General features: G+C 51.4%; 2 protein-coding genes across 4 annotated transcripts; one reads left to right on the top strand and one right to left on the bottom strand.

The window, feature by feature from the left end:
• The first annotated feature begins 292 nt into the window (after positions 1–292).
• Mks1 (MKS transition zone complex subunit 1) lies at positions 293–11244 on the top strand. Of its 2 annotated transcripts, XM_057774763.1 has the most exons (18): positions 293–375; positions 804–913; positions 2102–2172; positions 2597–2752; positions 3853–3950; positions 4129–4257; positions 4504–4608; positions 5186–5303; positions 6290–6346; positions 7256–7298; positions 7529–7594; positions 8190–8260; positions 8579–8648; positions 8745–8852; positions 9462–9595; positions 10049–10131; positions 10212–10309; positions 10404–11244. In XM_057774763.1, the coding sequence occupies exons 1-18, from the start codon at positions 296–298 to the stop codon at positions 10490–10492; spliced, it is 1686 nt and encodes a 561-aa protein (XP_057630746.1). In that variant the 5' UTR covers positions 293–295; the 3' UTR covers positions 10493–11244. The 2 variants fall into 2 exon arrangements, with proteins under 2 accessions (XP_057630746.1, XP_057630747.1); XM_057774764.1 differs by lacking the exons at positions 293–375; positions 804–913; positions 2102–2172; positions 2597–2752 and having other exon boundaries at positions 3875–3996.
• Positions 11245–11467: 223 nt separating this feature from the next.
• Positions 11468–23451, bottom strand: Epx (eosinophil peroxidase). 2 transcript variants are annotated; one of them, XM_057775308.1, is made up of 13 exons: positions 23267–23451; positions 23064–23157; positions 22723–22898; positions 22427–22544; positions 22078–22207; positions 20449–20655; positions 19223–19541; positions 17124–17284; positions 16537–16792; positions 15629–15775; positions 12995–13232; positions 12137–12349; positions 11468–11876 (listed from the first exon to the last, which is right to left on the bottom strand). In XM_057775308.1, exons 1-12 carry the CDS (start codon positions 23343–23345, stop codon positions 12148–12150), a joined length of 2127 nt encoding a protein of 708 aa, XP_057631291.1. In that variant the 5' UTR covers positions 23346–23451; the 3' UTR covers positions 11468–11876; positions 12137–12147. The 2 variants fall into 2 exon arrangements, with proteins under 2 accessions (XP_057631291.1, XP_057631289.1); XM_057775306.1 differs by having other exon boundaries at positions 15629–15799.
• Between the last annotated feature and the right edge of the window lie 340 nt (positions 23452–23791).

The following is a 23791-nucleotide window of genomic DNA, read 5'->3' on the forward strand; positions in this document are numbered from 1 at the left end:
ACCCCAGCACCATTTTTACACTTAAACGAAGTGGCTGATGGCGGTTTCCTTATTTCTGCCGTGCATCGACTCTCACCTTGGTTGTGGGTGAGCTTTATTCACCAGGACAATCCAGCCTGCAGACCTTACGTGACAGCACCCAGTACTGAGGGTACCGCTGCCGGACTAGGGACGAGCTCCCGCGGGACTGGAGAGCTGCGTGCGCAGCGCCACCGTTGCCTAGGAAGCCAGCGTCTCCGTTGCCAGGGGAACGGCACCGCGCTTTCCGGCACGGTCGCAGCGCGAAGCGGCTGTCATGGCGGAAGCGGTCTGGAGCACTGACACCGGCGAGGCCGTGTATCGCTCCCGGGACCCTGTGCGCAACCTGCGCCTCCGGTAGTCACGCCACCCCAGCTCCGGGGCCCCCTAACTTAATGCTCTCAGACAATTTCATCCTAAACTTTTGGGTGTTCGGAGGCCCCCACTTCCGCTTGCAATTCCAACTACTTCCTCTGCCATCTCCGCACATCTAACTACCAAGACCTTTTCCCACTGAAAGCTTTCAAGCACACCTTCCAGACCTCACTCCTGTCCAAGCCCCTTCAAGTTCTGGTCACTTTCAAACTCCTCAGGCCCTTGTGTCCCAACACGCCCTCTCACTGACTTCTCCGACGCCCCTAACCCACCTCCTCCCCGCCGTGGTCCGCTTGCAGACGCCTCGGCATCTCCGCCTCTGTGATTCCGGTTTTCCTATCCTTGCTGTGTTTTATCTCCTGGCTGTGTGTCTTTGATACGCATATTTTGGACTTCTCTTTTCTTGACAGAGTTCATCTGAAAAGAATCACATCAAGCAACTTTCTTCATTACCAGCCTGCTGCCCAGATGGGGAAGGACCTCATAGATTTGGCCACTTTTAGGCCTCCTCAAGTTGCTAGTGGGTGTTTTTGTTGATGATGATAAGAATTGAGAAAAGGGTGCGGGCAGTAGAGGGGAGGTACAGAGGAGAACCGAAGCCTCAGAGAGGTTGAGCTGGTTGCCCCCTGCCACATAGCTGGGGCATGTGGGAGCGTTTGATCTTTTTTACATTTTTTATATGTGAGCATGTCCATGCCACAGTGCAAGAGTGAAGCTCGGAGGACAATCTTTGGGGGTCAGTTCAGTTATCTCTTTCACCCCATGAGTCCTGAGGCTTGAAATCAGGTTGGCTACGGGCCTCTTTACCCATGGGCCCCTTTACCCACTGAGCCATCTCACCCACCCCAAGTGTGACTTTTGTGGGGAGGGGGCTTCGAAGAGAAATGTGTTCCTAACTCCAAATGTGAAAACCATTTTTAAAAAGGAGTCTGCATGTAAATGTGATTTTCCTTGCCTTGGAGGCCAAAAGAGAGGACAGAATGCTTATATTGGGCCGATAATCTTGCATGCTGTTGTTATTTCTCCTTCTATTCAGAAATATTCTTAGGCAAAAAGGATAGACTGGTGGCTCACAAGGTGTGCATCTTTCCAAAGGCGCACAGAGCCAGGACTGTACTAAATAGGGTTCTTTAAAGTATCATTTGTTTGCCTTCCCTGTCTTTCCTGAGTCAGTGTTTCTGGATGCTTCTGTGGCGGCTTCGGGATGTGAGAGAAAAGCACTAGACTCCTCATCCAGCAAATGCGGGAAGGGCTGGCCTCACGCTCTAACTAAATTTCAGTTCCTAATACTGGGTTCAAAGTATTTCCTGGAAGGCAGGACTGCGTTTTATTCAAATTAGAGCAGTGATTAAGATGCCTCAGGTCCTAATCTTGGCTTCTAGTATTAGCCAAAGTGTGTCCATGACCTCCATTCTTTGTCTAGACTGAGTACTTATGAGTCACTGAACTCCAGTGGGGTTTGCGGGGTCAGTGTGCAGAGGGACTTTGAAGGCAAACCTGGTGATATACACATGTAATGTCGGCACCACCTGGCTGAGGCAGGAGGATCTGTACGAGGAGGCGAGACTGGGTTGCACAGTGAGACACTGTCCCAAACAGCAATAATGGATTTTTAAAAACCCAAATAAAGCAAGAATAGGAACGCTGGTTGTAATCAACCACAGAGGAAGGCGTGTTGCCCGGCTGACTCATTCTGTTGTGTTTGGAGGTGGACACCGCCCCGATGAAGAAGAGGAGGAAGAGGTTGTGATTGGGTGGCAGGAGAAACTCTTTAGCCAGGTGAGCCAGTATTACCTGTCCTCAGTCTCCCTCCGCCTGCCCGCCTCCCCCCTGGCTGGTGACTCACACCGCCAAACTAATTTCCAGAAAAGGTTGTGGAGGTTCACACTTGCCCGTTTTGTTTATTTGAATTTTGTTCTATAATGGCTGTAATGTCCGTAAACTGCTCGGTTTAGTGTTCTGGATCAGGTGCTCCCCGTCTCTGGACTCTGCAGCATCTCTAGTAGCAGAGCTGAATTAGAATGTCCACTTGGTTTCCTCTAACTCTCACATGCTTAGATCCCCTGCCCATCATTATTAAAATAAGTGGTAGTTGGTTATCAAAACATGTCGACCAGCTCCGTAGAAGTGATTTGGTTTGGTAGCTATAGAAGCCAAAGTCTGAGGCAGTCCCAGCCAATCTGTTTCTTTGGGATGATTTCAGTTTGAAGTAGATCTGTATCAAAATGAATCCGCGTGTCAGAGTCCATTGGATCATCAGTACCACCAAGAGGTCCTGAAGCTGGAGAATTCCGGCGGCAGGAGAAACCGGCGCATCTTCACCTACACCGACTCTGATAGATACACTGACTTGGAAGAGGTACTGTTTCTTTTGAGGTACCATTGCTTCCTTGTTTGTCCCCCCTAGTTTTCTAGTCTTGCTGATACTGTGTGGTAAGTGGGATACTCAGTAAGGGTAGAGCTGTGATTCTAGAAACTGCTGTGAGCTGCTGGCAGCCAGGCTGGAGTGGGCAGAGTCTGCAGGTAGTGTGGCTGTTACACTCTTCGCCCTCCTAGAGGGCCGTGGGGGTCAGGGAGGGCAGACAGAATCTAGAACGATCTATTTAAAATTCGTTCAAAGCCAGGCAAGTGGCAGTGGTGGCACACGCCTTTAATCACAGCACGGAGGGCAGAGGCAGGTGGATCTCTGTAGTTTGAGGCTAGCCTGGTCTACAGAGCGAGTTCCAGGAAAGCCAGGGCTACACAAAGAAACTCTGCCTGAAAAAACAATTAATTATTAAATTCCATCAAGACTCAGGAATTTGCAGGTGAGAAGAGGAATTTGTCTAGGCCGTGGGGAATGCCTGTGTTTCTGCAGGCACCAGTGAGCCCTTTGTGGGCTTTTTTTTACATTCTCTCCCGCCATTAGCTACGTCTTCTCAGGAAGATCGGAAGTTCCTTGAAGGTGAACTGTATTTTCTGATTTTTGTGTTTCGGATCCCAGAGCTCTGCCAGGAGCAGATGTTAGTGTGTTTCTTTTGAAAGATTTGGACTGTTTTCTTCAGGAGAGCTGTGAGCTGGCAGAATCTAAATTCTAGACCATTTTGGAAAAGCAAATAAAAATACAGCTGGTGCTAGCTTTCCCAAGTGCGAACTTCCTCCAAAGCCCACATCCTATCTGGCATTTTTGACCACTTAGTTAGCATCGCTATTTACTGGGCACACTTACCCAACCTTTTTGTTGGCACGTGTCCAGAGAATGCAGGCTGAAGTTACTATTAGCATAAACGACTCTTTTCTAGAATCCTAAGGAAAACCATGGTACAGTAGGAGATTTCCTTGGATTGTGCCATCTCTCCCCTTCCTTGGCACCGGTAACTATGAGGTTCTATCGGTTGAGTTTGCACCCTGGAGGACGGGTCAGAAGGAAGGCTTCCTCTCTGGTGTTTTTACCCACGTGGCCCTGTCCTCTTTTCCCAGTACTGCCAGAGAGTAACGACTGCAACCAGCGAGGTGCCATCGTTCCTGGTTGAGCGGATGGCGCACGTCAGGCGGCGCCGCCAGGACAGGCGGGGGACGTGAGTGCAAGCGGGATCGGGGCTCTCCGTGGTGTCTCGGGCTAAGGTTCCTGTACGTTCTACTGACCGCTACTTCCCACCCAGTTAGAGACCCAGTGGGAAGGGGTTCCCTTATGATCTCCTTCAGGCGCTTTGTGGGGTGTCAGGGAAGTGACCCTTTCCTGTGATTCCCTCCCAGGGAGGGCAGCAAACTCAAGTCTCGCATTATCACCTGGGAGCCCTCGGAAGACTTCATCAGAAACAACCACGCCATTAACACCCCCCTTCAGACCATGTACATTATGGCAGACCTGGGACCCTATGGAAAGTAAGTGACACTTCGCCTTGCCAGCCCGGTCCTTCCCCTTTTCTCCTGTCACTCACCCCAGCTTCCTGTTACAACCATCTGGGACCTTTGCGGCGGAGGGTCTTTTCTCTTTTGCTGTACTCAGAAGAAACAACGTCACCATGAAAGCTCCTACTGCGTTCTGTGTCCCATCCCCGAGGTGTCTGACCACCTTTCTCTGTGTCTCCATGGTGACCCCAAACCTTGATGACGGTTTCTGGTTCCTAGGCTTGGCTATAAGGCGTATGAACATATCCTCTGCATTCTGAAGGTGGACAGCAATGGGGTGATCACCGTGAAGCCTGACTTCACCGGCATCAAAGGACCCTACAGGTGGGAAGGAGAAAAAGAGTATGCCCAGGCTTCTCTGCTTGCCCTCCCGCCTCTAGCTGAGCAGATTCCAGAAAGCCCTGAACTGCTCCTAAATGTTTAGTTTGCAGGCACTGATTCATATTCTGCCCTGGGTTATAGGCCTTTAGGAAACGTCCAGGAAGCATGGAGCCAAAGGAATCCCATTAGCTGTGCAGTTGAGTGAGAAGGATTCGTGCATTGCAGAGTATAGGGGCTGGCTAGGAAAGGGAAGGGGACTCAGCCAGATCAGGTCCAGTCTCCTCATCTATCCGAGAGGACAGCACTGTGAGAGACCAAACTCTCCCACCCTGTCCCCTCTTCAGGTGAGAGGACTGACTGCTGTCGGGGGTCCCGTGTCAGTGAGGTAGAACAGGTCCAGAACTGGTCTGGTACCCTTTCCGCTTTGCCACTATTTCCCTCTCTTGGTCATCTTTAGGCCGTCTTCATCATATACTTCAAGTGAGTGGTGTCACCAGCCATGTTGACTCCCTGGGCAGGGTCTGGAAGGCCACTCCTCTCGCCGACAGAAATGATCCTTTTTGTGGCTTTGACCTTACAGAATCGAGACTGAGGGAGAAAAGCAGGAACATACTTCTGCTTGGAAATACACAATCGACAATGTGTCCTCACTAGCACAGCCAGAGGAGGAGGAGCGGGAGCAGCGTGTGTTCAAGGACGTAAGCACTAGTTTACGTGAAACCACGTCCGGGTGGCTGCTGAGGGGCAGCCCACCACCATCCAGGAAACACAGGAAAAGCAGGCGGCTTTGACCATACGGGAGCATAATACCAGTGACCATGTACCTGAGTATTGATTGTGCTCCATGCCAGGCATATCCCAAGCATTCTGTTTAGCTCTTCCCACCCTGGGAGGTGAGCATTCGTACCACTTTATAAACAAGGACCCCGAAGTTAAGGACCCAAGTAATAGAGCTTATACACTTGAGAGCCAGGTTCACTCCCAGACTGGCCAACTTCAGCACCTCTGGGTATCACTGTTAGTTATTAGCAGGGATGTGTTGTTGGGACTGGGCGACCTGTTCTCACTTGATCAAAAAGGGGAGTGAGGATTGAGGAAAGGAATAGACAAGAGGCTGAAGATAGAGTTGGGAGAGCTTCTGGTGAATACTGTAACAACCCCAAGTCTATCACTCATAGATAGATCACTCATAGTCCTTATATACCCCAATCAAAAGCCGTGGGCACAAGACTTCCTTCCCATGATATAAGGAATAAACCATTATAATTACCTTCTTACTTCTCAAAACACCTAGTAACCTCACCCTAAGGCAAACATCCCATTGTTTGGCCTTTGAGGAGCAAGACATTCAGTAACCATATCTTTGACCCAACATCCTGTTTGGCCTTGAGGAAGAATAGGTTTGAACTCTCTGACCATGATGAATCAAGATGGAATGGATTCAGAACTGTGGGCTCCCACAATGTGTGTGTGTGTTGAGACTGTCTCATGCTAGCTCAGACTACCCAGGAACTCCTAGGTAGCCCAGGTTGGCCTTGAGTTGGCAGCATCCAATGTTGGGATGGCTGGCACAAACTTGGTGGTATCTAGTTTGCTTACCCAGCCCCGATTTCCTCCCAGTCAGAACCAAACCCTGGCCTGGCTCTGTCTGCATTTTGAGGATTGGTTCACTTTGTTTCCTCAGCTTTATGGCCGCCACAAGGAGTACCTCAGCAGCCTCGTGGGCACAGACTTTGAGATGGTGAGCAGCTCAGTTTCCTGCAGTGCTGTGAGTTGCTAGGCGGCGTCTGGCTGTGGAGGCCCTTATAGTACCTCTCTCAGAAGGCTCCAAGACGCGCTCTGCAGATGCATTACACGACTCTGCACATTGATGAGGACCCTGCATGCCTAGAACAGGGTCTGAAAGGGAACACACACGCTATGTGAGCCTCTCTTAGACCAGGCTGGGTGATGGTGGTCAATGGGCATTGGGCAGCGAAAAGAATATTTTGACTTCTTGTCCTCCATGTTTAGGTGGTTTTTGGTTTTTATCAGTGGTAATGCATTAATGTATTAATTTACAATTAATTAAAATATATATAGAAATCAAAAAATATCTTCCTCATACTTCATGTGGATGTTGTTGTAGAGCAACTCAGACAGGGGAAGAGGTGTCATTTCTGCTGATCAAGTGTTTTGGATCTTAGAAATGAAACCTGTAAGCAGTCTAGGTCAGTCACCTGGGTGCTGTCTGGGTTTCCCTCTCACCAGGGATTCCATTTCTAGATCTGCACACAAGGCTAGAACTGCTCACTGGCTTCCCTTTCTCTGTCTCTAGGAAAGTAACTCATACTGTTTTTATAGTATCTAGGTAACAAATTCTAATGTTAAAAAAAAAAGTCAAGACAGATAACATAAACACTTTAAAAAGAAACTTGGTGACCTGAAGAGCCCCAGGGTTACCTTCTCTGCCATCTCAGTACTGTGCTGTGTCTCTATGAGTCTGGAAACAGGAACAGTTCTGTGGAGAAGTGCCAGGGCAGAAGGATATGCAGTAATGTGGCAGAGGTGGGAGATTCAGTGGAAGGTTTTCTGCAGGTTTGGGGACAGGGTTGGAGGGGCAGCTTGATTCCCTCTGCTCCCAACACCTTCCCATTTCTCTCCGCTGCAGACTGTCCCAGGTGCCCTCCGGCTCTTTGTAAACGGAGAAGTAGGTAAGTGTCTTGTCTTGGAGTCAGACAAGGGTCTGCTGGAACTCTGAGTGCCCTACTCACCTCCACTTAGTCTGGGCTGAACATAGGAGACTGAGTGGTGAGACGTTTCTGGAAGCAGAGAATTCTGGTTCTCCGAGGGCTTATTTGCAGAGCACGTGGCCCCTTTAAGACCTGACCAAGAAGGGCAGTGAGAGAACGGGCTACTCTCGTGCTCTGTTTTCTCTCTTAAGTTTCAGCCCAAGGCTACGAGTATGACCACCTCTGCATCCATTTCTTTGTGGAACTGCCAGCTGCTAGTAAGTGCGTTTTCTTGCATTTCTTCTTTTCTATCTTTTCCGACAGTTCTCGGGGCTTTCCTTTCACTCCCACAGGACCAGTTCATAGGTCACCCCCACCTTGCCAGTTCTAAAGGTTGCTCAGATCCTTCCCCGTAATGAACCTCCCTGACGCAGCTGACCCAGCTGACCCAGCTGACCCAGCTCACTTTCTTCATGAAGCATCTCTCTTGGCCCAGCGCCCTCCTTCTCACCAAGAGCTCTTTGGGCTCTTTGGTGGATTCCTCCTCATCTCCTTGTCCTAAACTGTGAGCACATCGCAGCTAAACCTGACCTGGGTCTCTAGTCTCCAGAGGCAGTTAGACCCATCCCATAGCTTAAATCACACCCATGTCTGTTGCCCTCCAGGATAGACAATCCTGGTCACTAATATCCTCAGAACCGATCAGCTTTGAGCACTCAGTCAATGGCGGTAAATGGCTAACGCATTGCGTGAAAGAGTGAATGAATGAATGAATGAATGAACAAATGAATGAATGGATGTCTAAAAGAACTCTGTCCTCGCTCAATGACTTCCTGGCCTTTCTAGTGAGCTCATTGTGTCTTCGGCTTTCAGATTGGTCAAGTCCATCATTCCCGCAGTTCTCGGGAGTGACCCAGACCTGTGCCACCAAATCGCAGGGAATGGTATGGCGGATGAGAGGGTGTACCTGGGAGGGAATGACAGCTCCAGGTGGCATTTGAAGCTTCACGAGGCCAACCCCCTGTGTAGTGTGTGGAGGAGTCATAATTGGGGCTGTTTCTATGTTTGCCTGCAGGGCTGCCCCGGCTGTCTTGATCTCTCAGAGAATGACAGCAGCTCATGTGGCTGTCCCTTAGCCTGTTGGCTTCCTACGAGGCTGGCAGTTTCTCTTTCCCCTGTGTGAAGGTGACCTTGGCTTTGGACACAAAGAGAACCAATTCCACCCTGTGACACCGAACATAAATGACACTCCTCCTTTTTAGGACAAGGTGGCCTATTTCTCCTACCCGTTCGCGTTTGAAGCCTTCTTTCTCCACGAGGATGAATCAGCTGGTGAGTGGCTGCGGTCCCCAGCCTCACTTCTCTCCCAGGGCCCCCTCTCCACAACGGTCCCTGTGACCAGATTGTGCCACCTCACCTACTTTCCAGACGCCCTCCCGGAGTGGCCCGTGCTCTACTGTAAGGTCCTCTCCCTGGACTTCTGGCAGAGGTACCGTGTGGAAGGCTATGGGGCTGCAGTGCTGCCGGCCACCCCAGGTAAGCTCTGTCCCTGCTCTTCCCTATGCCCTCGGCCCTAGCAACAAGACTAGCACTTCCATAAGACCCCCATGCTCCTGAGGAGAAGTAGAGGTGATTAGGGATCAGGCTCTCTGACTTGAAAGATTGCTTGTAGCTTGGCAGGATTTCTCCCGTGCCCTGAGAGAACTGTGAAGCTGACCTTCTGAAGTCCAGCAGCCTGATGGTTGTCATATGCCCCAGTCCTCCAGTTAGACCACAGCCTTGACAGAGAAGCCGCGCGGTCAGTGGGCTCTGGGCCTGCAGGTACCGAATGAGGCAGCGATCCTTCTGAAGTAGAAGTACAGGCCTGCTGATTACTGTTCTCCCAGACCCTCTGTGAGGTGTATGTTGCACTTGCTCCTACATTTTCCTAGGTCCAAAGAGAAAGAGGCTCTTGGAGGTTGGCAAGCTTGTCTTGAGCACACAGTGATCCCTGGAATAGCTGGGATTAGGAGTTCTGTCTTACTGTCTTCCGGTCAGGCGGTCACCCACCATGATAATCTTTACATAGGTCAAGCCATCACCAACTCAGGTCACTGCTGGGAAGTCAAGCATGGAACCTGGCCCTTTCCCCTCTTGCTTACACAGGATCACACACCCTGACCATCTCCACATGGAGGCCCATGGAGATGGGCCTTGTGGCAGAGCTAAGGAGGTTCTTCATAGGCGGTTCCTTGGAGCTGGAGGACCCCTCCTACGTGAGAATCCCGGGAACCTTCAAGGTGACTTATCTTTGGGGAGACTGCTGAGTGTTTCTGTTCCTGTAGTGTCTGGACTGAGGCCCCTCCCCTCATTGTTCGTTGCCCCTTCCTTCCTGTGGCTTGTGCTGCAGGTCCCGCCCTATGATATCTGTACTAGGAGATCCTTGGGAAAGAGTGTATTTAGAGATTCCTTTACCCCCATTAGATAACTGGCCCCTTCTGTCACTGAAGGCCTTGGTCAGCAGATGCAGGGTGGACTTCTAAGAAACAAATAAACCTTCTCATTCTCAAATGAGGGTAGAATGTTGCTGGAGTTACGAGAGGGGAGCCTGGTGTTACCCTTGTGCTGGGGTCAGGATGACAGAGTGAAGCTTCCTCAGTGATGCTACCCGTCCCAAGGCTAGGAATAGGAATGGCAGCAAAGCCTCTGGTCTAAGTCTGCACAAACTGATCGCATCTCCGCTGTCTGCTCAGGGGGAAAGGCTGAGCCGCTTTGGATTCCGCACTGAGACGACAGGTACTGTCACCTTCCGCTTGCACTGCCTGCAGCAGTCCAGGTGAGTGACACTGTCCCCCACCCGTCCTTGTCCTTGTTGGTTGGTGAGCAGTCTTGACTATCTACTGGGCCTCCCTGCAGGGCTTTCATGGAATCGAACTCCCTCCGGAAACAGATGCGGAGTGTGTTGGACCGCCTGGAAGGGTTCAGCCAGCAGAGCTCCACACACAATGTACTAGGTAGGTTCCTCCTTCCCCAAACTGGACACCCGGAGCCACTTTCTTCTCCACACCACAGTAGCTGACTAGGTGACAATATTTCCCTCCCTTACAGAAGCCTTCCGTAGAGCCCGGCGCCGCATGCAGGAGGCCCGAGAGAGCCTCCCCCAGGACCTTGTGAGCCCCTCCGGAACACTAGCCTAGCTCTCTGCAACCCTGGCTGTGGAGCAAGAGGACAAGGTGAAGGATGTCTCATCCGGTGCTCTCTCACTTCATCTTGCTTTTTAGAGGCCACATTGGTCTACCAAACTGGAGGATCTAGAAATTTCCAGCTGGCTCCTCTGTGTAGCCTTTAGCAGGACTTTCTTCCCTGTGGAAGTAAAGCCGGAGACTCTGGGGCCCCGTGTGACTCCTCTTCCTATTTCAGCTGCCAAACGTGGGCACCATAACAAGGCCGGCTGTGTAGTCTGAGACTGGCTTGGTGTGAGCCCAGCGTTAGCCTGTCCTCAACCCCGGATCTTTCTGGTTTGTCACATCATCTCAGTGGCTTCGCAGCCCTTAAAAATGGAGTTTGGTGGTCAGGAGTAGTGGCACCGCCTTTAATCCAGCACTTGGGAGGCAGAGGCAAGTGGATCTCTGTGAGTTCGAGGCCAGCCTGGTCTACATAGATAGTTCCAAGACAGCCAGAGCAGCACAGTGAGACCCTGTCTCAAAAAACAAACAACAACAACAACAACAAGATGCAATTTGACATCATCCAAGGAGGAAGATGCATGAGGGAGCTCAGTCTCTCCCTTCTCCCAAGAAGAGTGGAGGCTTAGAGGCCTCAGCTTCCTGAGTAAATCTCTGTCCCCTCCCCTCAGGCAGCTTCATTCTACAGTGTAGGGCTGGCTGGCTGGGTTGAGGACATGGCCTAGGGCAGTTCCCTGCCCTTCCTGCTAGCTGCATAGGGTCTTTCATTGTGTTTGTTTTTCATATAAAAAGTATTTATATTGACTGATCTTCTGTGGACTGTCATTCTTTCTACCTAAGGCCCAAACTCTTCCATCTTCCCTCCACAGAAGAGACCATGTGGGAGTCCCAGTCTGCATCTTAGTAACTCTTGTCTTCCATACTTGGGGTAAAGCTTGGAACCAAGGCCACACTCTCCCCAGCCCAACACAGAGACAGCAGGCCCTGTCCTCAGTATTGTTTTATTGCTAGAAGTAAAGAGTGCTGCCCTTCCTGCAGGGCCAGAGGAAGGTTGTGGCGTGGCTAAGATCCGGGACTGTGTGGTCTTCCAGTCATGCTCTGGGGCAGGGACAGGAGAAAGTGCTGGTAACCCTCCCACAGTCCCTTGCGGGAACCTCAGAACCTCGTGGCTTGACTCACAGGCTCTTATACCTGGTGCTGATTCATAACCGACTACCTAAGAGGTTGCCAAGGTTAACGGGTGCATTGCCATTGCATCCTTGGCACTCAACCAATGAAGCCAGCTCTGAGCTGTAGCCAGCGAAAGCTCCAGCAGGAAATGGGTTTGGGGGAGAAAGCAGCCTCATGATCTCCTCCTTACCCTCGTCTCCAAGACTTGAGGGTTTGGCATGGAATCCTGAGGAAACAGCAGAAATAAGCGAGGGAATTTGTTGGATATCCAGACAGAGATACTTTAGGACATTTGTGGTAAAACTAGGGGCAATGGAACACTTCTAATTTTCCCTGCCCCCTACGAAGTCCTAGACCCCAGAACTGACTATCGGCCCAGAAGCTAGCATTCCTAGAAGCCATTAGGAAAGAGTACCATACTCCTAGAGACAAGCTCTATCTCGGGGAGAGGTGTGAGGGCCTGGCTCGTTACAGGTCTCCCCTTACCTGCTGAAGCCTCATCTGCCTCGCCAGGCTGACAGGTTCAACTTGGGAACACGGCTACAGCTCACAAAGCCCCTTGGATAGATGTTAGCCCTGAAGATGTCCTTCGCAACAGTGGTAATACCAGTATTGTCGCATATAATCCGAGATAAAGAAACTCGTCTCAGGGCTTTGCGCTGTCTTCTGGTGAACACACCCCGTTTCTCCCACCAGAACCTGAAGGTCGAGAGATGCATGAGAAAGCTGGGGCATACTGCATAGTGAGTTCCTTTCACGTGCTTGGCACATTCTATGTCCTTCCTTCCATGTGGTGCTCCTGCCAGTTTCTGCCCAGTGAACTACACAGAGGTAAGCAGATGACAATCGAGGTGGCCAAGGAAGGATTTGAACCCACACTTATGCACATCCACTTAAGGACTCAGGTCCAGATTAGTTCTTTCTGCCCGTGCCTTCTGGGATCTTGCTCCTTAGAGGCCACATTGGTCTACCAAACTGGATGATCTAGAAATTTCCACCCAGAACAATGGAGCTACCTAGTCGCTCTTTTGGCCTAAGGAGGCTCCAGCTCAGTCTATGTCAGCCTTGCCTTGGTCAGCATTTCTTTCCCATGGGGGAACCCCCAGGTCTTCTTTAATGATTTATATATGTATTGGTGTTTTGCCTGCATGTCTGTGTGAAGGTGTTGAATCCCCTGAGTTGTCTTATGGGTGCTGGGAATTGAACCCTGTTCATCTTCAGTGCTCTTAACCACTGAACCATCTCTCCAGCCCCGAGAAACGAAGCTTTGAAAGGTGCTTTCTCACTCATTCAGTCACACCGCGCTGTCTGTCTCCTCTACTTTAGGTGCCAGGGCTCACTTACCTGTCCCCATCTCTGGCTCTTCTGAACTGGTTCTCAAAAAGACAAGCCAGGAGAGGCCCCACTCGGGCCCCAGGCAGAAGAGGCTCCGCAATGGCTCCCATCCAGATGTCAATGTTGTCAGGTGTCCCATACAGTCTCAGGAACTTCCTTGCCAAAGCCTGATTTCTTAGCACCTGGCTAAGCTGGGCCAAGTTTCGGGGCTGGGAAAGCCCACAGAAGCGTCGCCAGGCATTGTATCCTGCGGGAGAGCCAGGAAGCAGCTGTCAGTCTTCCATAGTTTTTGTTGCTCCCCACAAATCCTCCAGAGTATGTTCTGTGATCAATACTGAATGGAACCAGAAGATCACCATCCTCTCTAGATTGTAGGGGGACAGTCACGTTTTGTGTGTATCAGACTGAAGAGTGTGTCCTCATGTAAAAATCCCACAGACACAAATTTGCTATTGTGTACGTGTTTACATACGTGTGTGGGCTCACATGCATATGGAGGTCAAAGGTCAACATTAGGTGTCATTTCTCAGATACTGTCTATCTTTTTTTTAAACTGGCCTAGAACTCATCAAGTAACATAGGCTGGCTGGCTAGGGAACTCCAAGCATCTGCCTGTCTCCTGCCTCCCAAGCCCTGGGATTACAAAAAGCATGCCATCCAGGCCTGACTTGTTTTTTAAAAAGTGACTTACGGGCAATGAATCGGCTCCTCATGCTTGCAAGGCAAGCACTCTACCAACCCGGCCCCACAGATCTGACATTTCATGATATTATTAAATGTCATACACATTTTATAGGCACAATACTCAAAACATTTTTTTTTTAAAATTAGGTTTGAAGACTAAGTAAACAACTGGCTAAATAAGAAAATAAACCACAAACGACAAACATAGATACAAATGCACAGCAGAAATGGACCACACACCAGAAGATTCCATGAATATGAAAGATCCAGATGGGAAGCAGTGGTCCCCAGCGCTGGGGCAGGGCTGAGGGGTGACCTTTGCGACAGAGTTTCTTCTGAAGGGAATGGAAATGTCTAAATATTAGGTCACGGCCACTGTTTCTCAGCCTTTTAAGAATGCGGTGGCCGCTACACATCTCTAATTGTGCAGCTGTCTCTTTACAGAACTCGTGTGGGAGAACTGGACAGCAGGTGAACCTCAACAAAGCTGTTTCAAAACGTTCCCCAAACCGGCGGTGCTGATTCCTCTGCCCCCAGGATCCTACACCAGGGCTGGACTCCAGCAGCCCGTGGCATCCAAACACTGCCTTCCAGCCAGCAAAGGTGAACAATGCCCTGCTTTCTCACCACTAAGCACTGCTGCGCGGCTCTCAAGCGCTCCCAGGTACTCCTTTGTGGAGTACCCAGAGGTACACAGAGTTAAATCCAGCCAGCCTCCATCGGTCCCAGGTCGGTTAGTACTGAGTGGGGCTCAGAGGAGGCAGAACCGTTCCAGATTTGCTCCTGACTGGGGAAGGGGCTAGAGGAGACTGCAAAAGCCAGTGTCAGGATAGTACTTCTGAGATCGCCTGTAGGAAACAACTGTTTGTGGGACTGGAAAGTTAGAGTAGGAGTTCGAGTGGTTAGCAGTGCCAGTCTTCCAGCAGGGGGCGCCCACAGCTCCTTAGCTGTAGGGAGCACCAAGTTTAGGAAAGCTGGGGAGGTGACTCTGCTTGCCACACAAATATAAGGACCTGAATTGGATCTCCAGAATCCACTTTTAAATATATATATATATATATATATATATATATATATATATAGAGAGAGAGAGAGAGAGAGAGAGAGAGACACACACACTCTTATAATTCTAACAAATATGAGGACTTGAATTGGATCTCCAGAACTCATATATATGGATGTAGTCACGCACTCTTATAATCCTAGTCCTGGAGAGGTAGAGATAAGGAGGTTCAGGGCTGAGCACCCACCACAGCCTACATGGTGAGTTCCAGGTCAGTGAGAGACCCTGCCTAAAAAAGGCAGGGTTGAAACACCTGAGACTGGCCTCCAGCTTCCACGTGTGAGACACACACACACACACACACACACACGGAGGAAAAGGAAAGAGTCCTGACTGCTCCTGTGCCTGCCGTGTGCTGTAGTGAGCAGAGCAGGCTGTTGGAAGTCCCCAACCCCTTTACCTAGGAGTGAGCATCAGGGACACCTGAGGCCTCGGGTTCTATCTAAACAGGGAGGTTGGCTTTGGAAGGAAGAAAGGCAAGGCTGAAACATCTTCATGGTGGTGGATGGGGCCAAACAACAGGAAGAATGAAGACATTTTGAAATCAGATTTTTACTTCATACTGTGACTTTGAGCACATTACTATCCACCTCTAACTTACTCCCCATCTGGAACAGCTGCTGCAGAAGGTCTTTGGAACTAGGCAATGATATCAACAAAGCAAGCATCTGCTCTTTTCACCTCCTAATCCACTGACCTGACCCTGAGGTGGGCATAAACCTGAAGCCCCTATAGCAGATGGTGATGACCCAGGGAGTTGGCAAGCAAGGGATTGTGGGGGGCATCAGCATGGGCTTATCCTGCCCTGCACTGCCGCTCATCTTGTTCCTGTCAGAAGGGAGGGCCTAGGACTGCTCTGAGCTCCCCAAACGGCCCCGTCTGAGGTGCTGCCTCACCAGGAAGTCCGTGGTCCCGACTTCGCTGCATGTTCAGAGCCGCCAGGTCCAGCCCGATCCTTCTCACTTGCCGGAACAGCTTGTCCCGGAGCTCATCTACCACCATGGAGTCTTGCCGGTTTAGCTTAGCTGGCGTGGCCATGAGACCTCGGAGGATAGGGTCAATGCCACCTGGTCGCAAGGAATGAGAGAGGTACTGATTTGACTAACCTCTAACCTCTCAGAAGCTCCTGGGTTGGGGAGTGGGGACATCCCATGATGTCAAGCTAGCAAGTAGGAGTCCTTACAGGTTCATGATTTACCACTCTCATGCCAGTCTGTCCCCCTTAGAAATCCTCCCTTATCAGGCCTGATGATATGGACAATAAAGATATGATGATGATCTTAGCTACTTAGGAGGCTGAGGCAGGAGAGTCGTTAGTTTAAGGCCAGCCTAGGCTACTTTTTATAAAGCCCTTATATAAAAATTTAAAAGTAGGGGCTAGAGAGATGGATCAGAGGCTAAGAGCACTGCAAGTTCTTCCAGAGGTCCTGAGTTCAATTCCCAACAACCACATGGTGGCTCACAACCATATGTAATGAGCCCTCTCTGGCCTGCAGGCACAAATGCAGGCAGAACACTATATACATAATAAAAAAATCTAAAACACAATTTAAAGTAAAAGGTATGGGGTATAGCTTAATGGTAGAGCACTTTCATAGCATGCACAAGGCCCTAGGTTTAATTCCCAGTGAGTGAGAGAGGACAGTCGGGGAGTCCTCCCTTAGGACACAGAGACCCATTGATGGCTGCTTTCTTTTTACTGTCCTGGGAAGGCATCTGCAGAGGCCCGACCAGCATTCAGCAGCCCATCTAAGGAAGGGGTGCTTGGACCCTCACCACCCTTGCTTTTGGGAAACCCAGTCACCTTCATGTATGATTCGCCAGCTGGCAAAGAAAGCGGAGCTAAGTGGAACATGGGAGTTGGATCGTGAGGCCCGATACTGGTGGTCCAAGCGGAACATGAAGGGCTGCAGCATGGTGTGGCCAAAACGGAAGGCCAGGGTGAAAACATTGGCTACACGTGGGTCCACGTTGGAGCAATACCCTCTGTAGGGACCCAAGGTTCTTCTGATCCGGGCCTTGCCCAGCACCAGAGGCAGAAAGTCTCGGTAGGTGATGATCTGGAAGAGATGTCACGGGAGGAGTGTTGCCTGGGTAACCCACAGCACCCCCCTTTCCTCTGGATAGACTCCTGCTTTCCAAAAGGCTTCTTGGGCACAGTAGTGACTGCTGCCATTGTGTGGGGCATGGGGACACAGCCTCCTATTGGAGGATGAGATATTGAAACCCCAAGAGAACACCACAGATAAAGTTACGGTTAACGGCAGAACCAGGGTCAGAGATGCGCCCCAAGCATCCAGACCCAGCAGCCTTGAGGTACAGCCTCAAAGCCATGTTCATGAAGGTTGGGAGCCACTCTCTCAGATTTGTGCTGGCCTCTGGGCCCCATACCTGGACCATGGCACCCACGATCTTCCGGGCCTCATTATAGAGCTTGTCTCCACTCCAGCGGGGGTTCAGGCGCCTCAGTTCCATGGCCAGCCGATTGTGTTCTCTCACAAAGAGGGTATGCAAGGACGCCAGCTTGGGGGTTTCACTCGACCGGGTATCACCTTGAAAACCCCAAGTTCGGGTCTCTCGGTAAGGGCTGACTGAGGTCTGGGACCCAGGGACCCGGTGAGGCAAACTTCATACAGCTGTGCTTCCATCTCAACCGTACCACATGACTCCTTACCAACCAACACCTTCCTCTCCAGAGCAGAGAGCATGGTGGGCTCCTGGGTCCCTAAGGGGCTGGTCCAGGTTAGGACTAAGGCAGATACACTGAGCACCCACTGGTCTCCTTGCCTGCTGATTCTCTTCTACGAGAAGACCAGATCCTCAACCCTGACCACACATGGTGGGAGACAGCCCTGGGATGATAGAGGAAGGTCATTGGTTAAAAAATAAACTGCTTGGCCCTCATAGGTTAGAACATAGGTGGGTGGAGTAAACAGAACAGAATGCTGGGAGGAAGAGGAAGTGAGCTCAGACGCGATGCTGCTCCTCTCCAGAGCAGACGCGATGAAGCAAGCCGCCAGGTCAGACATGCTGAATCTTTCCTGGTAAGACTGGTGCTACACAGATTATTAGAGATGGGTTGATCGGGATATGAGAATTAGCCAGTAAGGGCTAGAGCTAATGGGCCAAGCAGTGTTTAAAAGAATACAGTTTGTGTGTTGTTATTTTGGGGCATAAGCTAGCTAGGCAACCAGGAGCTGGGGCGGCAGGAACACAGCCTGCAGCTCCCACTACACTGGGAACCTTGACCTTGGGACTACATACCACCTGTCTGCATCTGTCTACCTGTTCCCATACTTAAATGTGACATCATGCTGCCCTTCCATGGAAACAGGGGAGCAGGCACATTGGGTAGGGCCCATTTTTAGTACCCAGACCTTCCTCATAGGCAGGCCAGGCCAGGACAGCAAGTCCAGTCACCTCCTGGCTTCTCACCCAGCCCTCCTACAGAAGGTCTTGTTTAGACTGAGCTCCTGGAGACCTCTGATGAAGGTAAGCATTGCTTCCCCCGACCCCGGAATACACAGTGGTACAATCCTTACAGAGTGAGCTTTAGTTAAACAGTGGGACAGAGCAGCAAAGCAGAGGCCTGGGAGCTACACTGACTTCGTCCCAGTATAGACTCTGCCCTGAGAGCGCCGCTCTCTTGAACATGAGCAACCTTCCTGGGTCTCAGCCTCACATCTGTAAGTTGAGGATGATACTCCCTGCCTTTCGGGCTGCTGTGAGGTTCAGGGATTGTCCACCCAGAAGTGATTACTGTCCTTACCACAAACCCCACAGGAAGGCAGGGTAAGGACTGTGGACAGAATGCAGACTATATGTCTGCCGGAAGGGACCACATAAATGCATAACTGTGCAATAAGAAGGGAGGCACTGGATAAGAAAACAACCTAAAGAAGAAAAAACTGAGGTACATGGGCTGGAGAGAGGGCTCAGCGGTGAAGAGCATTGCCTGTTCTTCCAAAGGTCCTGAGTTCAATTCCTAGCAACCACATGGTGGCTTACAATCATCTGTAATGAGGTCTGGTGCCCTCTTTTGGACTACAGGCATACATGCAGACAGAATATTGTATACATAATAAATAAATATTTTAAAAAAACCTGAGGTACAGGGAACAGTTACTTTCAGGTAACTGAAGAAATGTTCCCTTTCTGTCACAGGGGAAGGGGTCAGCCTTAGGTCTTCTCTTAGCTCCCAATAGCATGACTAAGAGCAATGGGCAGACACTGATTCAAAATAAAAGGGGCGCTTCCTATAGTCGGCTGGAGTGCCATTCAGGTGGTGAGCCCCTCGTCACTGGAGTCATCAAAGCAGGGATATCTAACCACGCCCAGGGGATGGGCAAAGGGACCCATTCCCACCTACCAGCTTTCCCAGATCTACTGATGGTCCCCCGAGGTCCCGAATAGTGTTTCCTCACGACACCCCATCCTTCCCCTCCATTCTGGGAAGACTCAAACTGCCCCCCACATACACACAGACCCACCTGCCAGAAAGCAGGGGATGCGCACAGCGCGGTTGGTGAGGAGACAGGGGTCCTCATGCAGGTTGTCGAAGGGCAGTAGGGCTCGGCCGTTGTCCTGGAAACGCTGGTTGGTGGCCAGCAGTCCCCAGTAGTTGGTCCGATTGCGGAGCCTCAGGGCGAGGGAGACCTCGCTGCCGTACACCATGCTGGCATCCACGAAGGATGTGAGTGCGTTGATCTGGTTGCGAACTTTGTTCTTGTTTTGGGGGCACGCCGGCGCAGAGCGGAAGAAAGGGATGCAGTCACGCTGGTTCTTGATGCGGGGGTCATTGGGCGGAATCTAGAGTGAAGAGCACTCAGTGACCCTGGGCCTTCCCCGTATCAGGCTCACTAATCTGGGGTATCCCCCACTCACTTTTGACATTGCTCAAAACTTCCCTACTTCAGGAAGTCCTCCAGGACTCACCCAGACTCAAACCTGGGGCTTTTTTGCCTGCTAGGCCAGGGCTCTACTCCTGAGATGAACCCCCAGCCCCGGACGAAGCTTTGGAAGCGATGAAGAGCTTCCTATAGCTGGAGGAGAGACAGACTGAGCCTCTGAGAGACAAGTTGCTGAGCATGTAGTTAAGCAATACTCAAGGGAGGCAGCTGTCGTGCTTGCTGTACGAGCCAAATGCTAACACTGTGCTATGAGGACTAGAAGAGGGTGTGCCCCTGCGCTAAAACTGGAGGAAGGGGTTTCCTGACACACAGGCCCCTGTGAGTGCCTCCCAACCTACTGCAAGCAAGTAAACCTGTAGGCATAGGCAAGTGTGTGTGTGTGTGTGTGTGACATACAGAGAGAGAGAGAGAGAGAGAGAGAGAGAGAGAACTCCCCACTTCCCAAAGGAAACTCTGCTCCTTTCAATCTGGAGGAGGACCCTGCTCATAGCCCAACCCCAGGAGTTGGCAAGAACTGCAGGGATCTTAGTCCAGGAACAGCAGAAGATAAGACCGAATAGTCTCCGAAAACAGGAGCCCAGAGGCCTTCTCCGCTGGACTTAGACCCATGGGTCAAGGCCTGTCTCCGACATGTCTCCTCTGTGAAGCTCCAATAGAGCCCAGCCTCCCCCACCCCTCCAACACACACAGCGGGGGCATTTCTCCCAGATTCCTGTGGATGGGGCTCATTTCTCCCAGATTCCTCCATCCCTGTTTCTGGGCTGGAGGCTACTGCAGGGACCTGGAGGGTTGGCCAAGGAGGGTACCTTGATGGGGAAGCAAGGAGGCAGCTGGGCACAGGTCTTCTCACAGTCCACACCCACAGTGAAGGCCACTCTGGCTGGGGACTCTGGGGCGAAGTCCAAATCATGGTCGATAAACTGGCCCCACTGCATGAACATGAGGGACCGGCCCTGGTCTGAGGTCAGCTTCTTGTTGGGGAAGCGCACAATCTGATTGGAGACAGCCCGGACCTGGTGGGGAAGTACAGTGAGCCTGCGTCTGGGCTCATGAATCAGGCCAGGTGCTGAGACCATCCCAGCGTTCAGGGAATGCCAGGCCCCTGCCAGAGCTGACAGTTTCCCACCAACCCCTTCCTCTCCTGTTCTTAGACACGCAGCCCCCTCTTCTGGTGGTTGTCATTTCCAGAAGGACGGTCTACAGCTTGGCCCCAGGCTTCTGGTGGCACATGCTTATGTCCCAGGATTCGTGAGACTGAGGCAGGAGGATTGTAAATTCAGTTGAGTTACCTGCCAATCTGAGCTACACAGAAAGATCCTATCTCAACAGATGAGAGGGAGCTGGTTCAGACCGGCAGGCCAGCCTCACCAGGCCTCCCAGGGAGATGAGATCAGTGCGCAGACAGATAGGTTAGAGGGCTGATGATCTTTAGATACAGAACTAAGGTGGTCTAGTATAGAGAACTGGACAGACAGAAGAAAATTTAACATATTAATACTGAGGCAGGTAGGAAACTGTTATATTAATACATCAATAGAAAGTTGACAAGTGTAAAATTGCAGATCATAGATTCACAAGTGCATAGAACTTTATATTCAGCAGGAAACCGATCTGAACATGGAGTCTTACACCGATAATCCCAGCCCTAGGAAGCAGAAGTAGGAAGATTGCTCTGAGTTGAGACCAGCCTGGATTACATCCTAAACTCAGTCCAGGACAGGCTATAGAGTAAGACCTCGTCTCAAAAAGTAAAACAAAGGGACTTGGAGATGGTTTAATGGGTAAGAATGCTTGCTATGACCTGAATTCAAATCCCCAGAGCCTACACAGAAGCCAAGCATGGCTACACGGGCCCGTAGTCCCTACATTGAGGGCTGAGACAGGCTAATCCCACTAGTCAATCAACTGACATGAAACAGCAAGCTTCAGGCTGGATGGGAGACCTCGCCTCGTGTGTGTGTGTGTGTGTGTGTGTGTGTGTGTGTTTACGTATGTATATGCATATAAATTCATATATTTTTATGGTGTGGGTAATTAAAAAGGAAGACTCCCAGCTTCTTCCTCTGGCCTCCGCATGCCTGTGTAGACCTGTACACACAGAGATATGAGAGAGAGAGAGAGAGAGAGAGAGAGAGAGAGAGAGAGAGAGAGACTCTGACACCCGTTCTCTCACGCAAACAACAAAACCACTCCATTCCATAATAGGTAGCACAGGTGCCACAGATCAAGGTCTATACGGTTGTTTATGCCAAGGACTTCCATTCCCACGAGCTGAGATTTTTCTACTTGCAGGTGGAGAAACTGAGACTCAGGAAGTAAGCCACTCAGCAGGTCAGTGGGACAGCCTAGATTTGAGCATGATGACTCAGGACTGCGTTTTACCCTCTGCATTTCAAAGACATCAAGCATTTTCCAGGCCCTCCACTCCAACTCACAAGAGGAAGGAGGAAGCCATTGCGCCTCTTGCCGGGGGTCCAGCCGAAAGGGAGCGACCTGTTGTCTTCATACTCAGCAGGCAACCAGCGGGCCAGGGCCTGGTTGGAGGCTCCCAGCCAGGGTCTCTTCCTGCGGCAGCGAATGGGTAGGAGTTTGGGGGGGGGGAGCAGGGCCTGAGAGAGTGGCTAGCAAAGGCAGGACCCCGAGGTTGGCAAGCAAAGGCAGGACCCCGAGGGTGGCCAGCAGAGGCAGGACCCCGAGGGTGGCCAGCAGAGGCAGGACCCCGAGGGTGGCCAGCAGAGGCAGGACCCCGAGGGTGGCCAGCAGAGGCAGGCCCCCGACACCCACTTGTTGTTGCATCTCCCTGTGATGGTGCGGTACTTGTTGCTGCACCTCTCCACCTGGTCCTGGAGCGCGCAGCCGCTGGCCTGGGACAGCAGGTGCAACTGTGGTTCTGTGAGCACATCTGGGGAGGAGGGGGCAGGGCTCTGAGTCCAGAACCCTAGTTCTTCCCTGGGGTGCTCAATCCCATCCGTTTGTCATCTCTAACATCCCCTAGGCTTTTCACCCTGCCTCTCACATCTGACTTTTTTCCCCTCCCAGGCTTGGGCAGGCCTTGGGGGACGCAAGGGGAAACACCATACCAGTGACATTGAAAGGTCTGGATCCCGGGGACTGCAGCTTCTCTTCTAGCAGCCCTAAGGCCACGTGCATGTAATCAGCAGCCTGAACAACTCTTCTGGTGGCTGCTACTGGCTGCTTGAAGTAGGCCAGGAGGTCCATGGGACTGGCCGAGCCGCTGCGAAGGCGCTGCTTGATGCTGTCACAGAGAGACAGAGAAAGAGGAGGCTGGGGGGGAGTGAGGGTACAGGCTACCAACAGAGCTTCAGCCCAGCAGAGCCAGGTTGGATAGGATGATTTTGCCAAGAGCCCATCCACCCTCACTGACCCTCCCAGGCTGATAAAGTCCCAGGCCCAGGCCTACCTCTTCTGTGTCCAGTTATAGGCAGCATCCACCAGCAACTTGGCCTCTGCTATGCAGTTGCGAAGGACTGAATTCTCCACTTGACTGGGGGAAGCTGTTCAAAAGCATGGGCACTCAGTGTTCAAGGGAGCTGCGGACTCCCCTGATTTAAGCACTTTTCCCTCCACACCAAGCTTCTGCCTTGGTATCCAAGGGCTTCTTACCTGGGGCAGTGCCCCCAGAGGGTTGGGTGAGGATGAATGTGGCTAGGGCCCCTACCAGGGCCAGTAGCAACTGCATCATGCAACCTGAATCCCTGCTGCAGCTGAGCAGGCAAGCAATGCCACAGACGCCACAAGGGAGTCTCCCGACTCCCGTTCCTTTCTCCCCCAGAGGACCGGAGATGGTTTCTTTCCTCTTACTCTTCTCTGAAAGGAGCTAAGGACTTTATATCCCACCCTGGTGGGGTAGAGGGGGTAGGTCTTTGCACCCAGAAGCCCAGCCCCCAAGGCGGAGCTCTAGAATCTTGCTTCACTCCTCCTCAGGATGGGGACATCGCCCCTCTTCGTTCCCCTCACCTCCTTTGTTCCATACCCATCTCAACACTTGGGTCCACGGATGCATTTCTCCCACAATCCAAAGCAGTGCTGGGGCTGGAGATGGCACCCACCGAACAATGGGTGACCAAGGAGCTGACAAGGCTTGGCCCCATCGTTAACTGTGGCCTGGGGAAGTCGCTCCTCATTCCC

The sequence above is a fragment of the Chionomys nivalis genome, chromosome 7 (genome assembly GCF_950005125.1).
Source record: "Chionomys nivalis chromosome 7, mChiNiv1.1, whole genome shotgun sequence".
Classification (NCBI taxonomy): domain Eukaryota; kingdom Metazoa; phylum Chordata; class Mammalia; order Rodentia; family Cricetidae; genus Chionomys; species Chionomys nivalis.

What these genes read in the sequence shown, in the direction of transcription:
- Mks1 (XM_057774763.1), top strand. Translation starts at nt 296, where the DNA reads ATGGCGGAAGCGGTCTGGAGCACTGACACCGGCGAGGCCGTGTATCGC. An exon ending in TAGGCCTCCTCAAGTTGCTA is followed by an intron (nt 914 to 2,101) that starts GTGGGTGTTTTT and finishes TTGTGTTTGGAG; the next exon opens with GTGGACACCGCCCCGATGAA. An exon ending in GGCATCAAAGGACCCTACAG is followed by an intron (nt 4,609 to 5,185) that starts GTGGGAAGGAGA and finishes TTGACCTTACAG; the next exon opens with AATCGAGACTGAGGGAGAAA.
- Epx (XM_057775306.1), bottom strand. Translation starts at nt 23,345, where the DNA reads ATGATGCAGTTGCTACTGGCCCTGGTAGGGGCCCTAGCCACATTCATC. An exon ending in ATGGCTTCCTCCTTCCTCTT is followed by an intron (nt 20,656 to 22,077) that starts GTGAGTTGGAGT and finishes CTTCCCCACCAG; the next exon opens with GTCCGGGCTGTCTCCAATCA. An exon ending in TCGGGACCACGGACTTCCTG is followed by an intron (nt 13,233 to 15,628) that starts GTGAGGCAGCAC and finishes GCTCTCCCGCAG; the next exon opens with GATACAATGCCTGGCGACGC.